The sequence below is a fragment of the Lissotriton helveticus genome, chromosome 9 (genome assembly GCF_964261635.1).
Source record: "Lissotriton helveticus chromosome 9, aLisHel1.1, whole genome shotgun sequence".
Lineage (NCBI taxonomy): Eukaryota > Metazoa > Chordata > Amphibia > Caudata > Salamandridae > Lissotriton > Lissotriton helveticus.
This window is the reverse complement of record NC_136070.1, coordinates 1,215,767,817-1,215,792,410: the sequence shown is the minus strand read 5'-3', so window position 1 is coordinate 1,215,792,410 and position 24,594 is coordinate 1,215,767,817. Positions and strand designations below refer to the sequence as shown.

The following is a 24,594-nucleotide window of genomic DNA, read 5'->3' as shown; positions in this document are numbered from 1 at the left end:
ATTGAGTTCAATATCTTGCATCTGCAGCAGGTGGCATATCTAATCAAAGCTGGGCTAAAGGTAGCATCTTTATGCATTGAGCGAGTCAGCCAGTATTTTCAAAGGCCTTGCATTTCAGAGCAAATCCCAACTATGATTGGAGAAATGTCTACAGATTATGACTCTGCAGAAAGAGATCTCTATTAGAACACCATCTGAATGAAAACACAACACTAAACACAAACCTCTGCACATAGTAGCTGAATATTATTCTGGATGCTGCCAACGAAGATATGCATATCACCACACAAAAACAATCAGCCTTTAGAGACGCTAGCATAACAAACCAAGATAACAGTTACACTGCGCACATAGTAGTAGGCCAGTGCTGCAGATACCCACCAATCTTTGAACACTAGAGCTCATTAACCAAACATACCACTGCACCCACGGAAGAACAAAAAAAGTGTACATGCAATCTAAGATACTGGAAACATTGTGCACACAGTAGTTTGGAAGCAACACCAAACAGAAAGTCAGACCATAGCCTAACATGCGATCAGTACTCATCCACCAAATTTTGCAGATGCAAATCAGATGTACAATCCTCAGCTATTCAGTAAACTGTTCATATGGTGGCTCAGACCTACAATGTCAAGTCACCACCAAACACCGCCTGCCCATGCTACAAGACACCAAATGGGACAGCAATGGTACTCATTGATTGAGGGGAGAGTTTTTATTACAATCACACTGCAACCATAAGACAGTGCTCTGTTGTGCTGTTTTCGGGAAAGGTTTTGATTCTACTTCTTTGACCCAAACATCAACAGAACAGAACGAATCCTGACTGTAAAGCCTTAAAGACAGTGGTTGAATTATTCACTGACGCGTTTACTTCAAAGCATATGAAAACATGCAAATGCATCCTTAAAAATTACTTGAAAAAAATCTTACCTTGTGCTGAACGGCAATCTCAGTTGAGCATTTGTGCGAATAATCCAGTCCCATTTCACCAAAGGCAATAGTTTTAGGGTGCCTCATAGCTTGTAGTAGCTCTCTTTCATGAAAGTCATTGTAGAACCGTGCGAAGTGTGGATGACAGCCAAATGCTCCCCAAACCATATCCTCACGGAGCATATCCTCCCATGGGAACTTCTTTGTGACTCTTGGATTGCAGAAATCCGCGATGCAGCCTTGGAACTGATTTGAAAAAGTACTGCTGTATACTTGTCTAAACTTTGCAAATGTCCCTTTGTAAGTAAGCTTGGTGTACAGCATGTCCAAGTGACAATGGGTGTCAATGAATCCATCATACATCCACCTGGGCGGTTTGGCAGGTAAATCCTGCCACTCGGATTGATGAATGTCATGGTCAGGGCTGTGTGCCTCACCGTTTAGAGTCTTAAGCAAATCAGGCTCCTCGGTAAATGTTCTACTGTTATCCTGGCTGATCAAAGAGTCACTGAAGGAATTCAATCCACAGCACCAGCCATCAGACAGCGCACTGTAATTACTAGAAATGCTTGTGTTCAAAGAGAGATTTCTAGAAGTACCATTTTTGTTAGTTATACTATTGTACAATACGCTCCTAGCTGTGAGAGAACCATTCAGGGGGGTACTTGTGCCATAACAAGTATAGTCAGACCAAGAACTAGGATACAATGGAAGTGGGTACATGACTGGGGTGATGGACTCCTTACCCAGGCTGTTAGTAGCTTGAATGAACTCATCCTGCGATAATTTGGCGAAGGGTATCACATCGTCTACATCTGAGAAGTCACTTCCAACAGACAAATCGCGTTCATCTGCATTGCTCTGTTTAGGACATAAAAACAAAACACAAATCAGCAGCTAAGACTTTCAACAGCTATAAATTCCTGGGGGGGAAAACGTTAAAAAATCTTCAAATTAATGAATGAGAGAAACCTCTTGACTGGCATACACCCAATGCATTATTGATTAATCACTATAGCACACTCCACCACTGGATGGTGTACACTTGGCGGTACCAAACAGGGCGGTTAGGAGGCATCTGACAAAGAACAAGAGAGAAATGATAACTTGTAGGAGTCGGTTTCACTGACTAACAACGAAGTCCATGGAGGGTCACTTGAAGGGCGCCCCCAAGCGTAGGATACTTACCATGGTAATTAAGAGTTGTAGTGATTAGTCTCGTGTATCCACGAGACATATTAGTTGGAGGCGCATGCCTTTGTTAGGTTTTAAATGGTGTTGGAGCCGTCTGCGAGGCTCTCGGCAACGTTAATCAGTTGCAGAAGAGGCTCGCAGATGACGGCCGCTCCCGGAAGTGAGTGCAGCCAGGTCTCCTAGGAATAAAACCATTTTAAAACCACTTGAACTGTCTCAGCTCTGTGCAGCCGCGTCATTACACGGAGCTTTACGGTTAGTTATTAGAATGATCATGGGGTCCTAGGATGTGTATGTTACCATGGAGAGTTTTTCGCTATACGAGGTTTAGGCACGCCACTTTAAGGGGATTCTCCTTATGTCAGAGATAAATTACTGGTTGAGCTATGATCCTTCATGGAATGGGATGACAAGAGGTGGCATGATATGGATGATTCTCACCAACAAGGTCAAAGTGGTGTCGTAAGGAAGGAACTAGAGGCCTGTTTTTCCCCCTGAAAATATTTGTATACATATCGGATCGAACATTCCAGGGTATGAAGAGCTCAGAAGTGATCAACTGCAGGAAGAGGCGGCAGGCCCCGTGCTGGATACCCACTTGCCCGTACATCCACAGACATGGTGCAGACCAAGCCGCAGAAACGAAGGGCATCCTTCCGGCCACAGACAAACTGCAGTAACTGCAGCAGAAAATGGGACGACAAGGAGAAGCACTTTTTCCCCCAAGTTTAAGGCATAAATACATATCGCATACCTGCAGCATTACAAAAGTGGTGGTATAATAGAAAAACACAATACATTTTCTGGAGCACGTTCCAAGGGGTATGTCACTAATGATGAATTGGCAGTTATACAACAGTCCTTTATTAAACTGTCAGCACAGCACTGGAAAGGGGCTTACATCATAATGAGTTATAAGAGACAGCAAACGTAATAGCAACCACTGTAAGGAAATAAAGAGTCCAAGGTAATTCATTTCTATAGAGTCTATTTGGATCAATTTAAAGTACACAGCCAATCATCCTAGACAGAGCAGATAGATGACCTCTTTCCAGAAGGACTCTACAGGATCATGGTTACTCAAGGTGAAGAAAATCTGACTTTGGGGCACCACATGTCACAGTTACAGTGTGCATGGAGCTCGTATTTAGACAGCTTGGCTGTCGAGTATCATTCCCTGTGTGGAAACTTAAAATTAATAATGCATACTCTACTGCTTGGGAACAAAAGAAATGACACCGCTCATCTGTCATAGCCTCTTCCAGATCTGTTTACCAATTAGACCTGACCTGTCAGTCAGTGTGGGGCCTGTAGGAGGCTGGCGTTGCAAATGGTGAACACGCATTTAAGTGAAGCACCTTCTACTAATCCAGACAACCCTTATGGTGATTTTAGTGGTCTTAGATAAGCTTTGAAAGCTCTCAAAGTGGTAGCTGTGGACAGCAGCATTCAGGCTTATCACGGAGGAGCGTAAAGGAGCTTGTTTTACCAGTCTTAATCTATGGTGTAAATTAGATGAAAAAGAGACCACACAGGGTTTATATAAAAACACGTCTATTCATTACAAAACACTAACTAACACATTGGTATATCTTCTATCCGGAAAAATCAACACAATTAACAAGAATACTTCAACAATAATCAGGTAAGAAGCAGTTAATGCAGTGGTCTCACAGGGGAGACCAAACCATACATTAAGAAAGTGGGATGTGAACTGCAATGGAGGATGGGAGTAGGACCAGAAGACTCAAAGGAGCCGGAACACAAGGAGCCACCTAAAACAAATACCCAGGAACCCCACGGAAGTGGTATACAGAGTGGAAACAACAGCTGCGTGTCGAATAGAAGTCACTGGGGAAGTTGCGGTTGTAGTTTTGAAGAAGGACCCTTCCCAGAGGACCCCGAAGAAACCCTTTCATAGACAGAAGGTTGGAGAGACACCCTGCCCGAAGATACCCCAGGAACCAAGTTACCTACACGAGGTAATCCGGGTGCGTAGGGGTGAAGTGAAGTCAGAGCCTGCCGTAGACACCACTGGGAGACTTCGAAGAAGGTGCATCTGGAGAAGATGTCGAAGGCACCTGGTGGAATCAAAGGATGAATTCAGTAAGTGAAGAACCTGTAAGCAGAGGGGACAGAGTCTATGCCACTCTGAAGTGACCAGAAGGCACGGAAGAGCAATGCCCAACGATGTCGGGAGGTTCTGTAGAGGTTTGACGGTGACCTTTTCGCTGCAGCTGTGAGGACCAGGTGACGCTGAGGAAGACCAGGAGCAGTGCACCAGCTGTCCCACATCAGACGTAGGTGACTAAGTGGCACCAACAAGGCTTCGTAGCCGCAACTGGCATGGAGGAAGAAAAAGGAGCCATTTTGGGATCAGCAAGGTCCAAGGGACTCACCAACAGCTGGAGAGTCAGAGCAGGCCCTGCGCAAGCAGAGGAGCCCACTGAAGTAGTAGAAGACCCTCAAGCCAAATGCACAGTAGTCGAAAGAATACCCCGAGCAGCTCACCAAAGATGAAGGCACATGATGCAGACGATGCAGTGAGGACACTGATCTTGGGGGGAAGAGGTGCTGGAGACGGGAGCTTCTTGCAGCCTGAAAATCTCTGGAAGGCATAGCAAACAAGCCTTGGCAACAGCAAGTCGATATGGTGCACAGGGGTTTGGTCCCAGCAGTTCAGACAATGTGTGCTGGACTCAAAATTGCAGAGAGAGCATGTCAGGCCTCAAGGAAGTTTAAGAAGCACCACCTGGATGCTGAGCCTCGGGAGGTCTGTAGGACGACAGGAGCAGTAGACTGGTCGGCTTTGTTGCGGTGGCTGCAGATGCAGCGGAGTGACTCCTTCACTCCAAGTGAGATTTCTTTGGGTGTCCTTGATGCCCACAGGTCTGCTGAGGAACCTGGATGAAGCACAGATACAGACGAGAAAGAAGCCTTGAAGAACATTGGGACCAGGAGCAGGAGTCTTCCTTGGTGTAGTCTCGGTTCCACTCGAAGCCCAACAAAGTCCAAGTGTCCAGACAAGGGAAGAGCGATGTAGTTTCAAGGTTGAGTCTTGGCCCATGATGAATCTAAGGACTCACCTACAGGTAAGGCATTAAGTATCCTAGGGAGAGGGTTGGAACAACTCAGGGGTCCCTCTCAGAAGAGGGTGGATGCTCCCATGTCCTTTGTCCGGTTTCGCACTAGAGTGAGAGCCAAGCGCTCTCTGAACTGGCTCGAACTGGAGTATGCAAGGAGGGCACTAAATATACCCTTCAAAGCAGGCGAGTGGCGCTGGGAAACACCTCTACCCCAGCCGATTACAATAAGTCCTGTCTGAGAGGTGGTCACACCTCCCTGCGACAGGAAACTTGTTGTTCTACCTTCCCCTGCTCAAGCTTGGCTCAGCAGCAGGAGAGCAGAATCGTGTCTGTAGTTGGCAGCAGCACTAGCTTGCTTGCAGACCCTGAAAGGCTGTTACTGGCAGTACAGGGGGGTCCCTAAGGAGCCCCTCAGTACATGTGATCACACTTCCAACACAGGACTCGGTGTTGGGGTATGATTTAAACATATTTGATACCAAACAGGACTAGTGTAAAATCAAGAAGAATGCTTCATATGATGAATAAAGTTAATTTTATTCAGGAGAAGGAAATGTCCCATCCATCAGCTTGATCCAGTCAGGTGCAACTGACTTGCTGACCACTCATACACATTCCATTGCCATGGTTTTGGTTGAACAATAACTACAACCCTTAAAAGGGAACAAGTACTTGAATACAAATAAATATGCACAATGTTACAACTAGGTTTGGTGCAGCCACTATATAGTTAGACTCCTCGTAATGACTGATGTCAACTATATGCCTAAAAATGGCTGATTAACTTACAAAGCCTGGAGAATCGACTCTGGGTTTTGTAGGAGTGTCCTGCTCATGCAGGGGCACCTTCACACTAATAACCAAAGAACCCTGCCCTCAGGACTGAAGAGTCTGCCATAGAGGTGACTTATAGGTTTTAAGTGTGGTGACCTCAGATATAAGGAAACATATCTGTTGTGAGAGGTGCAAGCACACAGGCTGTAGTCACAGTTTAAGTGGACTCCCATGGGTGGCACAATACATACTGCAGCCCACAGGAGACCCCTGGCTTACCTATGCCCTGGGTAACTTAGTACCATATACTAGGGACTTGCAAGGGTATACCAGTAGCCAATTGTGGAGGTCAAAATTACTTAGCAGGTCAAGTTAGGGGAGAAAGTACAGTTGTTGGGGTCCTGATTAGCAGGATCCCAGCAGACTAGGCCAAAAAAACATACTGACACCAAGTACAAAGTTGGGGTAACCATGAAAGCAGATTCTACTTTCTTACAGGGCCTTCCTCTTGAATTGAGGGATAGAGCAGGGTTACCCATAGTTTTATGGACGATTTTGTGAGAACTTTATAAGAGTTATACATTTTTCAGTTTCCAGAGGGAAGGATAAAATCACTGAACTACAGATACTGCGGATACGGTACTACAGGAATACATCAAGAGGGTACATGAGGTGGTTTCACCCATATCTTTCAAATGTCTGAAACTGCCTCCTTTGTACAGGCTACCCCAGGTTAGGAGACCGAGAGAGTGTAGCTGTTATATTGCATTTGGCTCATGTGTCATGGATGTAAGACAATGGCAGACCAGGGGTGTACATAGCATTTCGGGCCAACGTCTTAAGTAGACCTTCCCATGAATGCACCATGCGCAGTGCGGTATTTATAGTTTTTAAGGCCGGGATAGCAGTAGCCCTATTAGTGATTATAATGGTACAGGAGAAACATTATCCAGCTCAAAAGCAGTTTGTAGAAGATAAGGGGAAGGGTTGCAACAGTAGTGTGTGAAGTGAGCCTGTGTGCTTAAATAGTAAAGTTTGAAGTCAGGGGCCTTGAAGCGCTCATGGCAGTTCGACAATCTTGGATCACAGAAAGAAGAAAAAGGACCTAGTAAGAGACGAAACAGTTTTGAACGGACTACCATCTTCATTAGGGCAATATATCTCAGAAGTGGCAACAGGAGGGAATCACCTAATCTGATTAGGGAATCGTCCTTGCACCATGAAGCCTAGTCATGGTGCCGGTTACAACTCCCTTGGTGCAAGTGAGGAGCTCAGGGATGTTTTGTTTTCAGAGGGGTTCTTACTAAGACCCAATGTGAGCTAGCAAAGTGTTGTAAGGGGTGCAGTGCTATGAAAGTGAATTAAAACTAACTACAAGGTTTACCACATCCTTTTATTCCGGCTGCCTTGTACTAGGATTAAGAAACAGCAAAGAGAACAAGAGGTATGACAGGAACCATTAGATTAAGTTGTACTCACCTTAGATCAACATGTTTCAGCCTATGACCTCTGAAAGTGTTGCGGCTTTCTTCAGGATCTTGAGTAAGCTACTGCTGTAAGAGTGATGTCTAAAAATAGTGAAAAAGGTGGCAACAATGGCAAGAGTATCGGTAAATAGAATATGATACTAGACCGACCCTGTTCCTCCTTCCAACTACCGCCCTATTTCCCTTCTCCCTTTCTTGGCTAAAGTCCTTGAGGTCCATGTCACCCAAGTCCTTGGTAATTTTGTGGAGGAGAGCGGGGGTCTTGCCTCCTGTCAGGCTGACTTTCGACCCCGGCATTCCACTGAGAAGGTTATCATCTCGGTGATGGATGAGCTTAGAGAGGGGCTAGATACCAACACTTCTCAGGCCCTCGTTCTTTTGGATCTCTCGGCCGCCTTTGACACGGTCAATCATTCCATTCTTCTTGACCGTGTCAAGGCGGCCGGCATCGGGGGCCCAACCCTTACCTGGGTCAGCTCCTTTCTGGAGGGTCGTACCCACGCCGTTCACCTTGCCGAATTCTCTGCCCTCCCTTACCCGGTCCAGTGTGGTGTCCCCCAGGGTTCCTCTCTTTCTCCTTTATTATTTAATCTCTATATCTTCCCACTCATTTTTGCACTTCAGCAGATGGAGGTCACCGTGTATAATTATGCCGATGACCTCAAACTCATCTTTCATCTTTCTCACTCCCCCGTCAGCATTCACAATTTTCAATCTGTCATGCTATTCATCAGTGATTGGATGAATTGTAATCACCTCAAATTAAACCCCGACAAGACTGAGCTTGTCGTCACTGGTTGCACCCCTGGCCCTTGGTCCCCCATTTTCTGGCCTCCCTCCCTGGGCACTCCCCCCCACACCCTCCCCTTCAGTTAAAACACTTGGGATTTCACTTAACAAACACCTCACTCCTCATTCCCAGATCAGTTCAGTTGTTTCTTCTTGTTTCTTTGCCCTCCGCACTATCAGGAAAAACTCCCGATTTTTTTCTTTCCCGCTTTGAAATTAATTTTAATGGCAATGGTTCTTTCCCGGCTGGACTATGGGAATCTGGTGTATAATGGCTCCCCTGCATATGCCCTCCAGCGTCTCCAGCTAGTCCAAAATCAGGCTGCCCGCCTGATTTATGGGCTGCCCAGATTCCACCACTCTACCCCGCTACTCAAATCCCTGCACTGGTTACCTATTAAGGAACGGTCCCTCTTCAAACTAGGCTGTACCACCTTTCAGGCCATAGCAGGGACTGCCCCAGCGTTTATTTCATCAGCCATTAAGGTTTATCGTCCAAATAGAGACCTCCGTTCCTCCACAAAATTCCTTCTTTCTGTTCCCCGGTTCAAGAAAAGCAGATCAGGGGGCCTGAAATTTGCTGTTTTAGCCACTATTTTTTGGAACACCCTACCTTTGCAGATCAGATCTCTTCCCTGTTATCTAGAATTCCGTGGGGCCCTTAAGACTTTCCTTTTTTCACGCGCCTTCCCTTCCCAGTGATTCTCTGTACTCCAGCCCTAGGTTAGACATCCTCCAGCGCCATGAAACCGCAAGGTAGACGTGCGCTTTACAAATGCCTGTAAATTCAAATTCACCAGTGATCCAGAGGTAACAAGATGGTGAATTCACCCGTGGTACCTGTAGACCAACAAAAAACAACATACCGAGCAGTTTATAAATCGGTATACAACTCACAGTGAGCCCACAAATTTGTCTTAAGCAGAAACATAGTTTGTCAGGAATAATCAATCTATAAAACTATGTTTGAAAGGCATGGGAAACCCACATAGCGCCCACAGAGAATGACCAAACATGGCCAGTGTGACATAGTTCTTAGTGTACCTTTGACACCGTGAAACTATGTTGTGGGACTATCTTCAAGAAGGAAGACACTCACCTGTAGAGGTCAGGCACAGTATCCCAGCTGTCTTTAGCACACATGCTTACGGTGCATACATGTCTCCAACCTGTATAAGGAAGGTTGAGGTGTTCCTCTTATCTAGGTTCAGCAGGTTCTCTCATATGAAGCAACAAGCAGGATGAAAAAGCGGAGACCATATCAACTCCTGTGTGTGATAAAAGCATCTCAAATGGAAAATAAAGGCCCTTCTACTGTGTAATTCTCGCCACAGATGAATGGCGACAATTACACGTAGGGGTGAGTCTGAAATATTCTATTTGGTCAATAGAAATTAAAAAATAAAAATCTAAAAATTAAAGTCTGATTTCTATCTGTACCATTAGTGCAGATGAATCAACCTCAGCAGAACAGATGCGACCAAACCGAGTAAAACGGCTAGTTTAATTCTTAAAAGTCATGTTAGTGCAGTTTAGCAGCCAAAGGCGGGTACCTCAAGAGTTGGCAATGGGCTATGAAGTGTATTTGTTAATGCAGATGTGGGTAACTGGTGAACCGTATAGGAATCTAATCCAGTTGGTGAAGAAAGCGGGTAGTGCCCTTCTTCTCAAGATGGTAAATAAAAATGTCTATTCAGGAGATTTGAAAGCCTTTATAGCATCTAGGAATATGGCAACAGCATGTAGACTGGGCTCAAGGTCATGAATAAACGAACAGAGTGTGCCTAGATTGTGAGTCGTGGCTTAACAAGGGATGAACCCAAATTGGTCAGAGTGTACCAGGTCAGAGAATAGGCAAATCCAAGCGATTAGCTCTTAATTTTGCAGGATATTTGTACCACAGTTGAGGAGAGAGTTGATAGTATGATTCACCACTAGTAGCTGTTTTTCTTACGTTCAGTAGGGCAAACAAGATGACTTCATACTGAGTTGGAGGAAGGGCCTAGCCTTATCTAGACTCTTCAAAAACAGCTAGAAGGTGTGTATCAAGAATGTTAGTGAATTATTTACAAATCTCTACTGGCAGACCATCCGAGCTTGGGGTTCAATCAGAGAGGTGACCATTAATAACCTCCTTAAGAGTGAAGGGTTGGGACAGAAACTGGAGGTGGGCTGTCATGAATCCAAGCCAGAGCAGTATCTTCCAAGTATTCCGAAAAGCTCACTGGGGACAGAGAGCTCACGGATGAATAGAGATCAACAAAAATATACAGAGAAGGTGTCTAGGTTTTGCAGCTTGTCATAGTGCAGAAGTCTGGAGGTTTCAATTTCAGTGATGCCCATTGACATTTAGTTATACTTGCCAGTAACCTGATAAGGTGTTCACTCTGAACATCTGTGCAGGTGCATGGTGTACTTCTCCCTCAAGAGACGTTCCCTATCTGCCATCTGTATTCTCTGAAATCTTGCCCAGTATGCAATAAATATTGTGCACCTAATCTTTGTCTCCTTGAAACTTGCTCTGCAAACTTTCTGTCAGAAAAATGACGGATAGTGAAGACGAAAGGGAGAGAGCTAAAATAGCAGCTCAAGTAGTCTTAGATGACACAGCTCTCCAACAAAATGACCCGAATGCTATATTCATCCAGGCAAATATAAGGAAAACCATAACTATAAAACTTATAGAAAATGGAGTATCACCAAGAGGTGGTACAGTCATATTTGTGGTAGAGGCCCATGACTTTCGGCAGACAGAGGTATTCTATTCATGGATAAATTTTCCAGGAGCAAATGCGGTGACACACGAGTTCCACTACTACAAAACAGAGGAACTTCCAGAGGAATACGTCCCTTTCGAGGATGTTGAAATTCCACTAACCTACCAAGAGCATCAGCTCTGGTTTAATGGCGCTCTAAAACATCAAAATCACATTACCAGGAGCCGCATGGCCGGTTCTAGCCAGCTATACACCACATCCTGACATTGAAAAAATGTCAAGCGGAGAACTTTTAGTTCAGCTAAAACAACTAATTAAAATACATAGACAATTGGTGCAATATGTCATGAGGACTTTAACAGTACAACCAGCAATAAAAATTCCACAGCACACCCCTCACCAGGGGAACTCAAATAAAATTACACCACAGACTATACAATCAGTCTTTGGCAAATTACCAGCAAAACGGGAACAAATTCCGTTCTGGTTAGCTCAAACAATTACTCAAATAGAGGCAGTATTTCCTGATACTAAACACAGAATTCTGACAATCTGTCTACCAATGGGGATTGCACCACATGTGGAGGACTGTGACACTTGGGGAACAGTCTTTGCTTCGATATACACAAAAACACATGGTGTTCTGTGTATGGCGGTTATACCAGACGTACTAAGACAGATTCAAAATGAATACGGTCCAGAGCCTGCTTTAAATCTAGGTATGAAATTACTGAAAGACTTTAAGCAAGTCTCGGCTATACCACTAGCCAACATAAAAGGAGAAGCAGCATCTGTGGCGATCCGCCAAAAATTGAAAGAAACAGATATAGCAGAACAACCTTTTGAACTTGCCAGAATAATTGAAAAATCCTATGAAGAATTAGGTGGAGATAGTTTGGGTGGGAAACCACTAAAACCACAACTAACTGAAAATCCTGAAAAAAGCTTTATTAAGAATAATCTCATTACTCCAAAAAAGAAGTGGGAGGGTAATAAACAAACCACTCCCAGAGAAAAACAGTTTCAGTCCAGAGGAAGGTCTCCCCAACGGAGAAATAGATCTCCAGGACGAAGGGACAGGTCTCCACAACGGGAGCCCTCTGAAAAAAGATACAACCTTAGAAATAGGGATAATTTAAGAAAACCTGACAGATATCAAGATAATGATACACTTCCCTCTCGATCTTTTCAGACTTCCTCACAGAAATCGGAAAGAAGAGGACGGTCAGAACATAAAGAAGAGCGCGTGAAGTCCAAAGACAAGGAACCTGCTCATCAAAGTAAAAAATTACAATTTCCCAAAAAGAAGGTAGCTAGTATTAAAATAAAACATGCCGAGGATTCTGAGGACACAACTCAAGAACGGAGAATGGGCCCATACAATGCTAGACAGCGCAGCAGAAGTGACCATAGCTCGCAAGATCCTGATGAATCTTCTGGAAACAGTGGACACGAATGAATACATTCAGGTGGAAACTGCAGACACCAGAGTTAGTGTACCCCATAAATTATATGAAATAACATTACGTATAGAAGGGGACAAAACTAGGAAAATAAGAGGTCTCTTTTGGGAGAATCTATCTAAAGGCTATGATATCCTGCTAGCAGAGAAAGACTGGTCACCAGAGTTTGTCAGGGAGTGCCCACATGGCGAAGAAATGATTATGCCTGCCATCTCGAATCACATTCCAATTCATAAAAAATACACATATGCTAGAAAATGGGCAGTGGCCCAAGCCCCTGCATTATACAAAAATCATGTAGGATGGGATGAGGATTCTCCTCACCATAAAATTCAGTTAAAAAATCAACCTACTGCACAGAGGCAGTATCCTGTTAAGCAAGAAGCTAAAAAACAAGTCAGGGAGATCTTAGATCAACTTGAATACCAGGGGGTGATTGAAACATGCACCTCACAAATGAACAACCCTTTGTTTCCTGTCTCCAAACCAGACGATTCATATCGTCTAGTTTTGGTCTACAGACACCTAAACTCTTGTTGCAAAACATTTGCAGTACAAAACTCACACAGTGCAGCACTAATGAATAACATTGTGCGCAAAAAATATAAAACGACATTAGATATTTCGAATGGTTTCTTCTGTCAAAACATTGCACCAGAAAGCAGGTACTTGACCGCTTTCTCCAGTATGGGGGCTCAAAGGCAATTTTGCCGTCTCCCCCAGGGATTCAAGAACAGCGAAGGATTATTTTCAGCCAGGGTAACAGAAATACTACAAATGTATGATGATGAGGCATTATCTTATGTCGATGACATCTATCTCACAGACGATGGCCTGGAGACACACTTGAAAAGAGTGAACACCATTATACTTGGGTTCGCATCTGAAATGGTTAAATTCAACTTTAAAAAGTCACGAATTGCCCACCTCACTGTCCTATTTTTAGGATATGAGTTATCAAGTGAAGGCAAAAGCCTAGCAGAGAACTTCTTAGAGAAGTGTGCAGTACTCCAAGCTCCAAAAACGCTGAAAAACTTTCAATCAATTCTAGGTTGCCTGAATTTCGGAAGAACTTACATTCTAAACTACTCAGAGAGGGTTAAACCTCTCTACGAATTAATAAAACCTGATTTCAAACCAATTAATTGGACTCAGAAACACACAAAAATGTTACGATTGATACAAACAGACATGTTAACTAAAACATAACTGCAAACACGCGCAAACGAACGCAACCTTGTAATCCGAGTCATCCCAGGAAGATGCGGATTTACGTACCTGACCTCTAATGAGGGAGAAACGGTACCAATAGCTTATAAATCACACTTGTACACACAAGCTGAAATGAAATTCAGTTCTACTGAAAAAATTATAACTGTGGTTCAAACTGCTGTAGTAAAAGAAAGAGCCCTAGCTCAAGGGAAGAGCATATCTGTTTTAACAGCAGTATCAGCCCTTGAGGCACTAACAAGACCGAGCATTCCAAATGCTATGGCATTAGATCCAAAATGGATACAATGGGTTAATTCTCTTGCTGCAACTGACGTGATACACGCATTTGATCCCAAAATGAAAACGCTAGAACATCTAGAATACGAACATGAATGTCCTCTGTCGATTGAAATTCTGCCTCTCGAACAGTACACCTGTGTTATCTACACAGACAGATTTGCACAACACTACGTTGTGGATAAACAAGTTTACAATGCAGCATGCGCGATTGTTAAAGGTCGCTGGCGCATAGGTAAATTCAGACCAATGGTCAATAAAACTGAATCACTCAGAAACTGTACAGCTCAGCGAGCTGAACTACAAGCTTTAAAGATGGCGCTTGAAAATGCCGACCGCGAATTCCCCACACTAATAGTGTGCGATTCACATTTCTGCGTCCAGTCTTACAATGATTTCATGCAGACCTGGATTGAAAACGGTTACAAAGATGAGACAGGTGTCACAATAAAGCATAAAAAACTATGGGAACAAGTAGTTCTTTTACAGAAAGAACTACAAAAGACTCACATGATACATACGCAGAGTCTTCGACGTGATGGTGTTCACGTTGCAGGGAATTCATTGGCTAACAAAGCCACAACGGTAGCTGTTCAACCGGCTTCCGTAGCTACAAAAAAGCATTCGAAAAAACAAATAGATGGAGAAACCATGCTGGCAGTCAAAGCCTCATTAAAAGGCGACTATGCGGCATTACCTCTAAATTATCCACTCAACAATACATACATAATTGATGCAAACTCCGTTCCTTTTGCTCGAATCCCTGGAGTGGTGGACAGAGTAATTCCAAACACGAACCGTAGGGCTTACTTGATTCAAGAAGCACACATGGGAATGGGTCTGAGGCACCAAGAAATCTTGAAATCTCTAATAGAACTGCAATCGCAATACTGGTGGCCGGGGATGAGCGTGCAAATGTATAACTTTGCAATGAATTGTCAGGACTGCAATAGAGATCCCAGTCGTGAACCGGACCAGATACCAGCCCAGCCACCTCTATGAGACAGCATTAGGCTATCTACACACAGACGTCCACACGGAAAAATGCGATCCCATAAATTATATGACGAGCTTCATTTGGAATCGGCCCCAGCGCTCGGCTGACGCCAGAACTGTTATAAAAGATTTGCGAGTCTTTATCGGCACATACGCAATTGGCATGCTACATTCTGACCAGGGTCCTGCGTTTAGCTCTCGAGCTTACAAGGAGGCCATGGCCAGCTTGGGCATTGCATTGTGGTACTCTAGTCCATTCCATCCCGAGGGAAATGCGGTAGTGGAGCGAAAAAACATGACATAACGCAATCTATAACAGCGAGGGTATTAGGTCCGGGTGATGGGTGGGTCAAACATCTAATAAGTGTCCAACGTAGTCTTAATAATCTGTCAAGACATTCTCTGGGTGGAATCACTCCGTATGAACTTTTATTTGGTACAAGAATGATAATCGAAAACTTCGATAGTCAGACTTCAGTGGTGGAACAAAAAACCTTTGATATCAAAGATCGTTTGGCTATTTTACAGGACTTGAATGAGACAACAAGAAGTCTAAGTAACACAAAGCTAAAGCCAACGGCCACTAAAGAAAAACCACCTGTCCCAGCAAGACCTGTCTGGATTCCAAAAATCTGGTCAAAGAAAAGATCGCGGTGAAGAAGGAATTTGGGCCTTCTTACAGAAAAGCAGTACCTGTCTTAGCTATCAGCGGAACAAGATCAGTAGTACTACCGCCCCCTTGCTCAATCAATCAATCAATCAATCATAACATTTGTATAGCGCACTACTCACCCGGAAGGGTCTCAAGGCGCTTGGGGGAAGGGGTCCGCTATTACTCGAACAGTCAGGTCTTGAGTTGTCTCCTGAAGGCGAGATGGTCCTGGGTCAGCCGAAGGTGGATGGGGAGGGAGTTCCATGTCAGGGCCGCCAGGTAGGAGAAGGATCTGCCTCCGGCGTTGGCTCTTCAGATGCGTGGTACGGCGGCGAGGGCGAGGCTTGTAGAACGTAGCTGACGGGTGGGCGTGTAGAAGATCAGGCGGTCGTTGAAGTACTTGGGGCCCAGGTCGTGGAGAGACTTGTGTGCGTGGGTGAGGAGCCTGAACGTGATCCTCTTGCTGACGGGGAGCCAGTGCAGGTCTCTCAGGTGGCCGGAGATGTGGCTGCGTCTGGGGATGTCCAGGATGAGTCGGGCGGAGGCGTTCTGGATGCGTTGGAGTCTTTTCTGTAGCTAGGCTGTGGTTCCGGCGTAGAGGGTGTTTCCGTAGTCCAGTCGGCTGGTGACGAGTGCCTGGGTGTCCATTTTCCTGGTTTCGGTCAGGATCCAGCGGAAGAGCTTGGGGAGCATGCGTAGGGTGTTGAAGCATGATGAGGAGACGGCGTTGACTTGTCTGGTCCTCGAGAGGGAGGAGTCCAGGATGAAGCCCAGGTTGCGTGCGTGGTCTGTTGGCTTGGGGGTGGTGCCCAGGGCGGGGGGCCACCAGGAGTCGTCCCAGGCGGAGGGCGATGGTCCCAGGATGAGGACTTCCATCTTTTCTGAGTTCAGTTTCAGGCGGCTGTTCTTCATCCATTCAGCGACGTCTTTCATCCCTTCGTGTAGGCTAGTTCTGGCGGTGTCGGGGTCTCTGGTGAGGGAGAGGATCAGCTGTGTGTCGTCGGCGTAGGAGATGATGTTGAGGTTGTGCTGGCGTGCGATGGCTGCAAGAGGTCTCATGTAGACGTTGAAGAGGGTGGGGCTGAGTGATGATCCTTGCGGGACGCCGCAGATGACTTTGGTGTCCTCGGATCGAAACGGGGGGAGGCGGATTCTCTGTGTTCTTCCGGCGAGGAACGAGATGATCCACTCCAGTGCCTTCTCTTGGATACCGATGTTGCTTAGGCGTCGAACTAGGGTGCGGTGGCAGACAGTGTCGAACGCTGCAGAGAGGTCCAGGAGGATGAGTGCCGATGTTTCCCCGTTGTCGAGCAGGGCTCGGATGTCATCGGTGGCTGCGATGAGGGCGGTCTCGGTGCTGTGGTTGGCTCTGAAACCGGACTGCGAGGGGTCGAGGGATCCCTTCGCCTCGAGGAAGGCGGCAAGCTGTCTGTTGACGGTCTTCTCGATGACTTTGGCAGGGAAGGGGAGGAGCGAGATGGGGCGGAAGTTCTTGAGGTCGGTGGGGACCGCTGTTGGTTTCTTCAGTAGGGCGCTGAGCTCGGCATACTTCCAGCTCTCCGGGAAGGTGGCGGTGTTGAAGGAGGTGTTGATGATGTTTCGGAGTTGGGGTGCGATGGTGGAGTCGGCCTTGTTGAAGACGTGGTGGGGGCAGGGGTCAGTTGGAGATCCGGAGTGGATGGTGCTCATCGTGCGGGCTGTGTCTTCGGTGGTCACAGTGGTCCAGGTGCGGAGGGTGGCGGTGGGGGGCGTTGGTTCGACGGTAGGGTGCGTGGATGGTGCGTCGAAGCTGTTGTGGATGTCGGCGATCTTGCGGTGGAAGAACGAGGCGAGAGAGTCGCAGAGATCTTGTGAAGGAGTGATGTCGTTGTTGCCGGTGCTGGGGTTGGAGAACTCCTTTTTTTTTTTTTGTAAAACAATTTTTATTGCAGAGTTACACATTTGATATAGCAATTCACGTACAGTCATGTTGCACAGCGACATTCCAATCTCGTACCGAACCATAGATTGTACACAGCCATTAAGCCCACATCCCGGGGGTTGGGCGGCGGTACTCGTGGTCTTGTTATACTCCCAGGTGTGCTGACTCGTGTAGGGGAAGAATGGTTTTACCGCCTTCTGCTTTATATCTTTTGTGTTCCCCCCTCTCCCCCCCCCCCACTCCAAATATCGGACGTCTAATCATGTCAATACTCCTGCTGTTGTTCTGCTCCCCCACCCCCCCCCCATGTGTCTGGGCCTATGCCTGGTGCTAGAGCATGTAGTCTTGGTATTGGTCTAAGGAGTTTTACGTACTTCTCTGTGTATGTGTGTCTGGTGCCAGTGCTGGGTGACCAGAAGGTGTCAATGGAGTTAGTGGGCCCTCAGTCTCCTCCCCCTCCAGTTCCTCTATTGTGTTGTCCCGTAGAGCCTGAACCAACATTTCCCACGCCATCGCCGCATCCTGCGCTCTCTCGTCCCAACTTCGGCGAGCTAGTTGGTATCTAATTGTGCTCTCGGCTGTTGCCCACTTCAGGAATTCGTTCAGCCACCTCCTGTGTGTCGGCCCTAATTTCGATTTCCACCCCTTGGTCAGTTCCCGTTTGGCTAGAAGCAGGCCCATGTCTATGAATTTGCTTGTAAGCTTGTTTTTGCGTGTGTGTGGGAACCAGTGTAGAATCGTGACCTCACTGTCGTATTGCAGTTCCCTGTCTGTTACTGTGTTCAGGGTGGTTCCTATCTCACTCCAATACTCCTGTATGTGAGGGCAATCTCGGAGCATATGGAGTAAATCCGCATCTATTAGGCTGCATCTGGGGCATGCTGCGTTTGTCACTCCAAAATATGTTGCTATTTTGCTTGGGGTTAAGTAGGCTCTGTGGAGGATGTATAGGTGGATGAGCTGGAAGCGCGCATTTCTGGAGCTTCTCGAAGCTCTACGCACCAGTTGGGACCACGTTGCGTCAGGGATTTCCTTCTGCAGGTCTGCTTCCCACTTTGTTTTAGGTGATGTGAGGGGTTGGACGTTTTCGGATGACATTCGGGAGTAGAGGCACGTAACTGCTTTGAATGTCCCTGCCGCCATCATCTTGTATTGGCACGCTAGAGTTGTCTTTGGTTCGATCAGACCCTCCCTCCAGTGCGCCTGTATGGCTCTCACTACCGCCGCGTGTATCAAGTAATCGCCCCTTGGAAGGTCGTGGCGCTCCTGAAGAGTCTGGTACGGTACTAGCACTCCGTCATCATAAAGATCCCCTATCATGTGTAAACCTGCTTCCTCCCACTCCTGCAGTCCCGACCAGTCCCCCCCCATGCGGCAGCGCCGTTACCATACCCAGTGGGATTTCGGGTGCATACGGGTGCGCAGGCCCAGCCCGCTTTTGCGATCGGTTCCAGCACAATCGGAGCGTCCTTTCTTCTAGAGATAGTCCTCTGAGTACTAGTTTTTGTTGCAGAGTAATGTATGCTAGGACATGGCGAGGTATACCAATCTCCCTCTCCTGCTCCGGACCTCGGTAGGCTCTCGCAACCTCTTGTGTGAAGTATTGTAGTTGGGCCGCCAGGTAGTATAATTCAAAGTCCGGGACCGCCAGGCCCCCCTCGTCTTTCGAGCGGGTTAGCGTCGCCAATGCAATTCTACGCCTGCCAGTTCCCCACAAGAAGGACACCACTAATGACTTCAGTCGTTTAAAGGTTGCTCCGGGTATCCATACCGGGAGGGTCCGGAAAAAATATAACAGCCTTGCTAGGGCTATCATTTTTAGTAGTGATACTCGGCCCGTCATGGACAGGGGCAGGGTCGCCCAAAAGGCCATACTGCTCTGCAGGGCTCGGATGCAGCGCCCGACGTTGCCGTCTAGCAGGTCATCGGGCTCGTGGTATATGTGCACTCCTAGGTAGCTTAGGCAGTCAGGCTCCCATCTCAATATCGAGTGGGTTGGGGGACGCGCCTCATTTCTCAGTAGGGGGAAGAGACAGGTCTTCGTCCAGTTCACCCGCAATCCAGAGATGTCGCCAAAGCGTGCTAGCAGTCTCTCGGCTCCTCCTACCGCCTCCTCGGCATTCTCTAGGAAGAGGAGGTCGTCTGCGTACAAGGAGATAAAGTGGCGGGTTCCTCCGGAATCCAATCCGCTGCAGTGGTCACCCCGTCTGGCCGTTGCCGCCAGGGGTTCCACCGCTAGCGCGAATAGTAGGGGGGAAAGTGCACATCCCTGTCTGGTGCCACGGCTCACATCGTATCGATCTGATACCAAGGGTCCGACCCTCACTCTGGCTGTTGCTGACGCGTACAGCACCTTCGTCCACTCAATGTATCCCTCTCCTAACCCAAAGTTCCTCATTACTCTATAGAGATAGTCCCACTCCAGACTGTCGAATGCTTTCTCTATGTCGACCGCTAGTACCAGGGGAGTTCGAGCCTCGGGTGGAGGGTTATCGATTAGTCTGAGTAGTCTGCGGATGTTGTGCGTCGTGTTCCTCGTGGGTATGAATCCCGATTGATCTTTGTGGACCAATCCTTTAATGTGGGTTAACAACCTGGTAGCCACTATTGTACTCAGGATTTTATAATCCGTCGTCAACATAGACAGCGGCCGGTAGGACGCTGGGTCTGTGCTGTTTCTCCGTGGTTTTAAGAGGGGAATCATTATGGCTTCGCGCATTGAGCAAGGAAGTCTGCCCGTTTCTTTGGCCTCGTTATAAATTATTCGGAGTCGTGGGGCCAGTTGATCAAGGTATTTGATGTAGAATTCAATGGGCAGTCCGTCCAGACCCGGCGTTTTGTTATGCGCCATATGTTTTATCGCTCCCTTTATTTCCGTTAAGTCTATCGGGCTGCCCAGGGATTCAGCGTCTTCTCGTGCCAGTTGGGGCAAATGTAGGTCAGCTAGGAAGGCGTCCGTTGTTGCGCCCTGATCCACTCGCCCGCTCTGGTATAGTCCCTCGTAATAGGAGCGGAAACAGTTCAGTATGTCCGGCTGCGTTTGATAAGTGTCGCCCCCACTCCCCTTGAGGGACATAATTGGCTGACTGTTTCGGCTGGGGTTCGCTAGCCAGGCCAGGAGTGTGCCGGTTTTATCCCCCTCCGCGAGAGTTCTCGTCAAGTACGTTTTGTAGTCAAAGCTGCGGAGGCACTCCACTTCTGCCGCCACTGCCTCTCGCGCTTCACTGACCTCACTCTGAAGTTCAGGGTGGTTGGGGCGCTCGCGCTCTGCGTTTCTCAGTCTCTGTTCAGCTTTATCCAAATCATCTATCAGCGTCCTGCGCGCCCCCGCAAATTTTCCTATACAGTGTCCCCTCACCACTACTTTAAACGCATCCCACTCCGTGGCCCTAGATGAGGCAGTATCCTCGTTCTCCACGAAGTACTGAGCAATCCTCTCTCCCAATGCTTCGCGAAATGGTGGGTCATCTAGCGTGTCCGGCCGTAGCCGCCACGTCGGGATACGTGTGATTTCGTTCATCCAGTCCAGCGTTAGGAGTAGGGGGTTGTGATCGGAGATCGTTCGCGCGAGGTATTCTGTCCGGGCCACCGTCGGGAGCACCGTCTGTGAGCATAGAAAAGCGTCGAGGCGGACATGGAGGTCATGAATGCTGGAGTAGAACGAATAGTCTCGTTCCCCCGGGTGTTGTACCCGCCAGACATCTGATAAATCCCATTTTCCCTGCCAGTCTGCTCTGTGCTTCGCAAGTCTATGCACTGGGGATGCCTGCAGTGGTGGGTGTGATCTGTCCAGAATGGTGTCCACAATAGAGTTGAAATCCCCCCCCTATGAGCACGGGACTAGTGAAGTAGCTGGCCAGCATTCTAGAGAGTTTCGCAAAAAATGTCGCCTGATCTACATTTGGCGCATATATACTGGTAAGTGCTATGTGTCGGCCACTAAGCAGGCCCTCAACCGCTACATATCTCCCATCTGGATCCTCAGTGTGCCTAGTGACCTGGAAAGGGATGCCCGCTCTTATCCAGATTAGCACCCCTCTAGCGAAGGCAGAGTATGTAGTGTAATAAAGGTGGCCCTTCCATCTACGTTGCAGCGCCACACCCTCCTTCCGCGTTAAGTGGGTTTCTTGTAGGAATGCTATGTGCACTCCCCTGCGGACTAAATAGGAGTGAATTTTGTGCCTCCTAATCATCGTATTCAACCCCCGCACATTCCAGGACACACATTTCAATGATCCCATATTAGCCATAGTCCCATTGCGTTCGATTCAGTTCAGTCATGGTTGGCACCCAGACAACAGGTCCGACATCATTCCCATCCCCCCAACTTTCTCTTCATTCCCCCCCCTTGAACTGCGCCCTGAGTTCCCCCAACTACTCCAGGCACCCTCCCCCCCCAGAACAGGACCTAACTGCGACAGAGTAGTTCCCATCCAAACAGGTGAGCAAACGTGCTCTAAACTTCTACGTAATCCGTGACTAATATCACGGAAGCCTTATGGGCTCTGGGGAGCGTGAGCTAGTTACAGGTAGTTTACGAAGTTGTCTCCACAGTTCCCTCCCGCCATATACAGTGTAACTTACGATACTTCAGTCTAACAGCGTCCTGCTCAGGAGTTCGTAGAGGCCGTCCTACAAGCCATCGTCAGAAAACAAGTAGATGTGTCCGAAAGTTTAGCTTCCAATTATCACTTCCGAAGTCTGCGGCGTGATTCTCGGGCCTCCCGTTTTCCCCATTTCCGACAATTCAGTCTCCGAGCCCGATCCCCGTTCCCCAGAGCCCGATTCTTTCTCCGATCGGAGCAGAGCTGATCCCGAAACTTCTTTCACTGCTTGGAGAGCTGCCTGTCGCTCGTCCTCCGTTTGAGATTGCGTTGGTTTTCTAGATCTCTGTCTCAGCCTCCAGAGCCTCCTCGATTTCCTCACCGGTTGTTTTTGGCGCTCCTCCTCAGCCCTAAATCGCGCGCCATCCGTGCCTGCCTTGTAAGTGTCCCACCAGGTCCAAGCCTCTTCCGCTGTCGTGAAGAACTGAGCCTTTCCATCCACCACTATTCGGAGCCTGGCTGGGAACAGCAGAGAGTGTAGAATGCCTTCCGAGCGTAGTTGTTTTTTGATGGAGAGGAAAGAGGCGCGCATTTTTTGCGTTTCAAATGTATAATCCGGAAACAGGGTTACTTTGCTGTTGTCTACTTGGAAGGGTCCTGCTTCCCTGGCCCGTTGCAATAGCCAGTCTCTGTCTTTGTAGTGTAACAGTGTAACAGCTTGATGACCACTGGGCGAGGAGGCAGTCCCGGTTTCGGGGGTCTGGAAGGGACCCGATGCGCACTTTCCAGCGTGAAGAAGGGGGAAAGTCCCTCTGGGGCTACCACAGTTCTTAGCCAGTCATCCAGGTAACTCACCATGTCCGTACCTTCTTTTTTCTCCGGAAGACCTACTAGGCGCACGTTGTTTCTGCGGCTGCAGTTTTCAGCATCCTCTGCCCGCCTCTCCAGGGCCTGTATGCGGTCTAGCGCTTCGGTGAGGCGGCACTCCATCGATTTGTGTGCCGGCGCCAAGATCATTATGGCGTCCTCCGTCTCCTTGACTCTGTCCGCTAGTTTTGCATGGTCTGCTCCAAGAAGTCCAAGACCCGTTGATACTTGTGCAATATCGTGGTGCAGGGCATCTTTCGCTTGAAGAATCCTGTCCTGCATTTGTTGTAGGTCTGTAGTCGGTGGGGGAACATCTTCCGGAGTTTCCGTGGTGGGGCTGGCATCTCCTCTCGCTCCTTTTGGTTTCCCCATTGCAGTGTGATGCCCGAGGACCGGGGCGATGGAGAGAACAGGGCGCCCGGCGGTCCCTGCGTGGTTCGGCAGTGGGGGTCCCCCGCGAGAGCACCCGGAGTTTCGGGCCGTGTCTTTTGCCGCCTCAGGGTCAGCTCATGGCTGTGCTACTGTGTGCTGGGCAGGGCCTCCCGCGGTCCTCTGCAGGTTCTCCCCCCGCGTTGGACGCTCGTAGCAGCTCCCGGATCTCTTTGGAGGTGTCTCCCAGTCCGTGTTGTGGACAAAGGGGTTCCGCAGTTTACAGCTCCACCAGGGCAGTTCAGGCCCAGCCGGGACAGCCCCGTGGGTAGTATCCCCTCCAGGAAGATCGAGGGTGTAAGGCCCAGCATGGGCCTCCAGGTCCTCTGTCGGTCAAGCCAAGTCGCTCCCCAAGGCTTCCAGCCGGCGTGGGCCCCAGCGAGGTCAGGGAATCAGATCTCCAGATGGAGGCCCCACCCACTCAGGGCCACAGTCTGCTGGGTCGGTACGTGGACCCTCTCGGGGCTCGGGGGGCCGGTCACCAGGCCTCCCCCAGTCGCCCCGTCTCCCCAACCGACGATGGTGTTGTAGGCCTTCCTCACCGCATGGGCCACAGCGGGAGGCCGCAGTGAAGTCGGGGCTCCAAGTCCTGTTCCCCAGCCAGGTCGGGGCCGCTCCGCAACGTTGGGGCTCGGCGCGCACCTCCCGGCGGCGTCCTCGCTGGTCTCACCCGGGACGGGCTATCGCCTCCCGGGCTCCCTCACCATCAGACGCCCTCTCTGCTTTCCTGCGCTGGACAGAGCGCCTCAGTCCGGTCTCAGGGACGGAGGTGGTGCCGTTCCCCTCCCACGGGCAGCAAAGATTCCACCGGCTTGTCTCCCTTGTCGGCAGGTGTCCACTCCTCCGCTTCGCTCCGCGGCCGTCGTTCACGTGGTTCTGGGGGTCAAGGTTCGCGGCAGGCCCTCACCCGTCAGTCTGGGCTCCCCGGGGGGTACCAGGAGGAGCGGCACAGCAGTTGTGGTCTTCTGGGCTCGGCCGGGCGCCCCGGGCCCGCACCTCCCTCCACTTCGGGGGTAGTAGGCCCCGTTGACGCCGGGGCCTCAATTTTCGTCTCCCGGGCAGGGAGGAGACGCACTGGGGTCGGCGGGGCGCTGAGCGCGGTCTTCCAGCGGCTCCTCACGGTTTCAGGGGGATCGCTGGATGTCGACGCCAGGCATCCACCCTCTCATGCACCCGGACAGCACCTCGGGCGTCCCAGCCGGGCTCCGGGGTTCGCGCTGTGGATCCCAG

General features: G+C 48.6%; 1 protein-coding gene across 2 annotated transcripts in view; it reads right to left on the bottom strand.

The window, feature by feature from the left end:
- Positions 1-24,594, bottom strand: part of TATDN2 (TatD DNase domain containing 2) — a 559,782-nt gene that overhangs the window by 285,770 nt on the left and 249,418 nt on the right. For both annotated transcript variants that reach the window (XR_013601139.1, XM_078661683.1), the window contains exon 4: positions 937-1,797. Coding sequence is in view for 1 of the 2 variants with exons in the window: in XM_078661683.1 (XP_078517809.1) it covers positions 937-1,797 (861 nt within the window). In the remaining variant the exon portion in view is untranslated. The remainder of the gene's footprint in view (positions 1-936; positions 1,798-24,594) is intronic.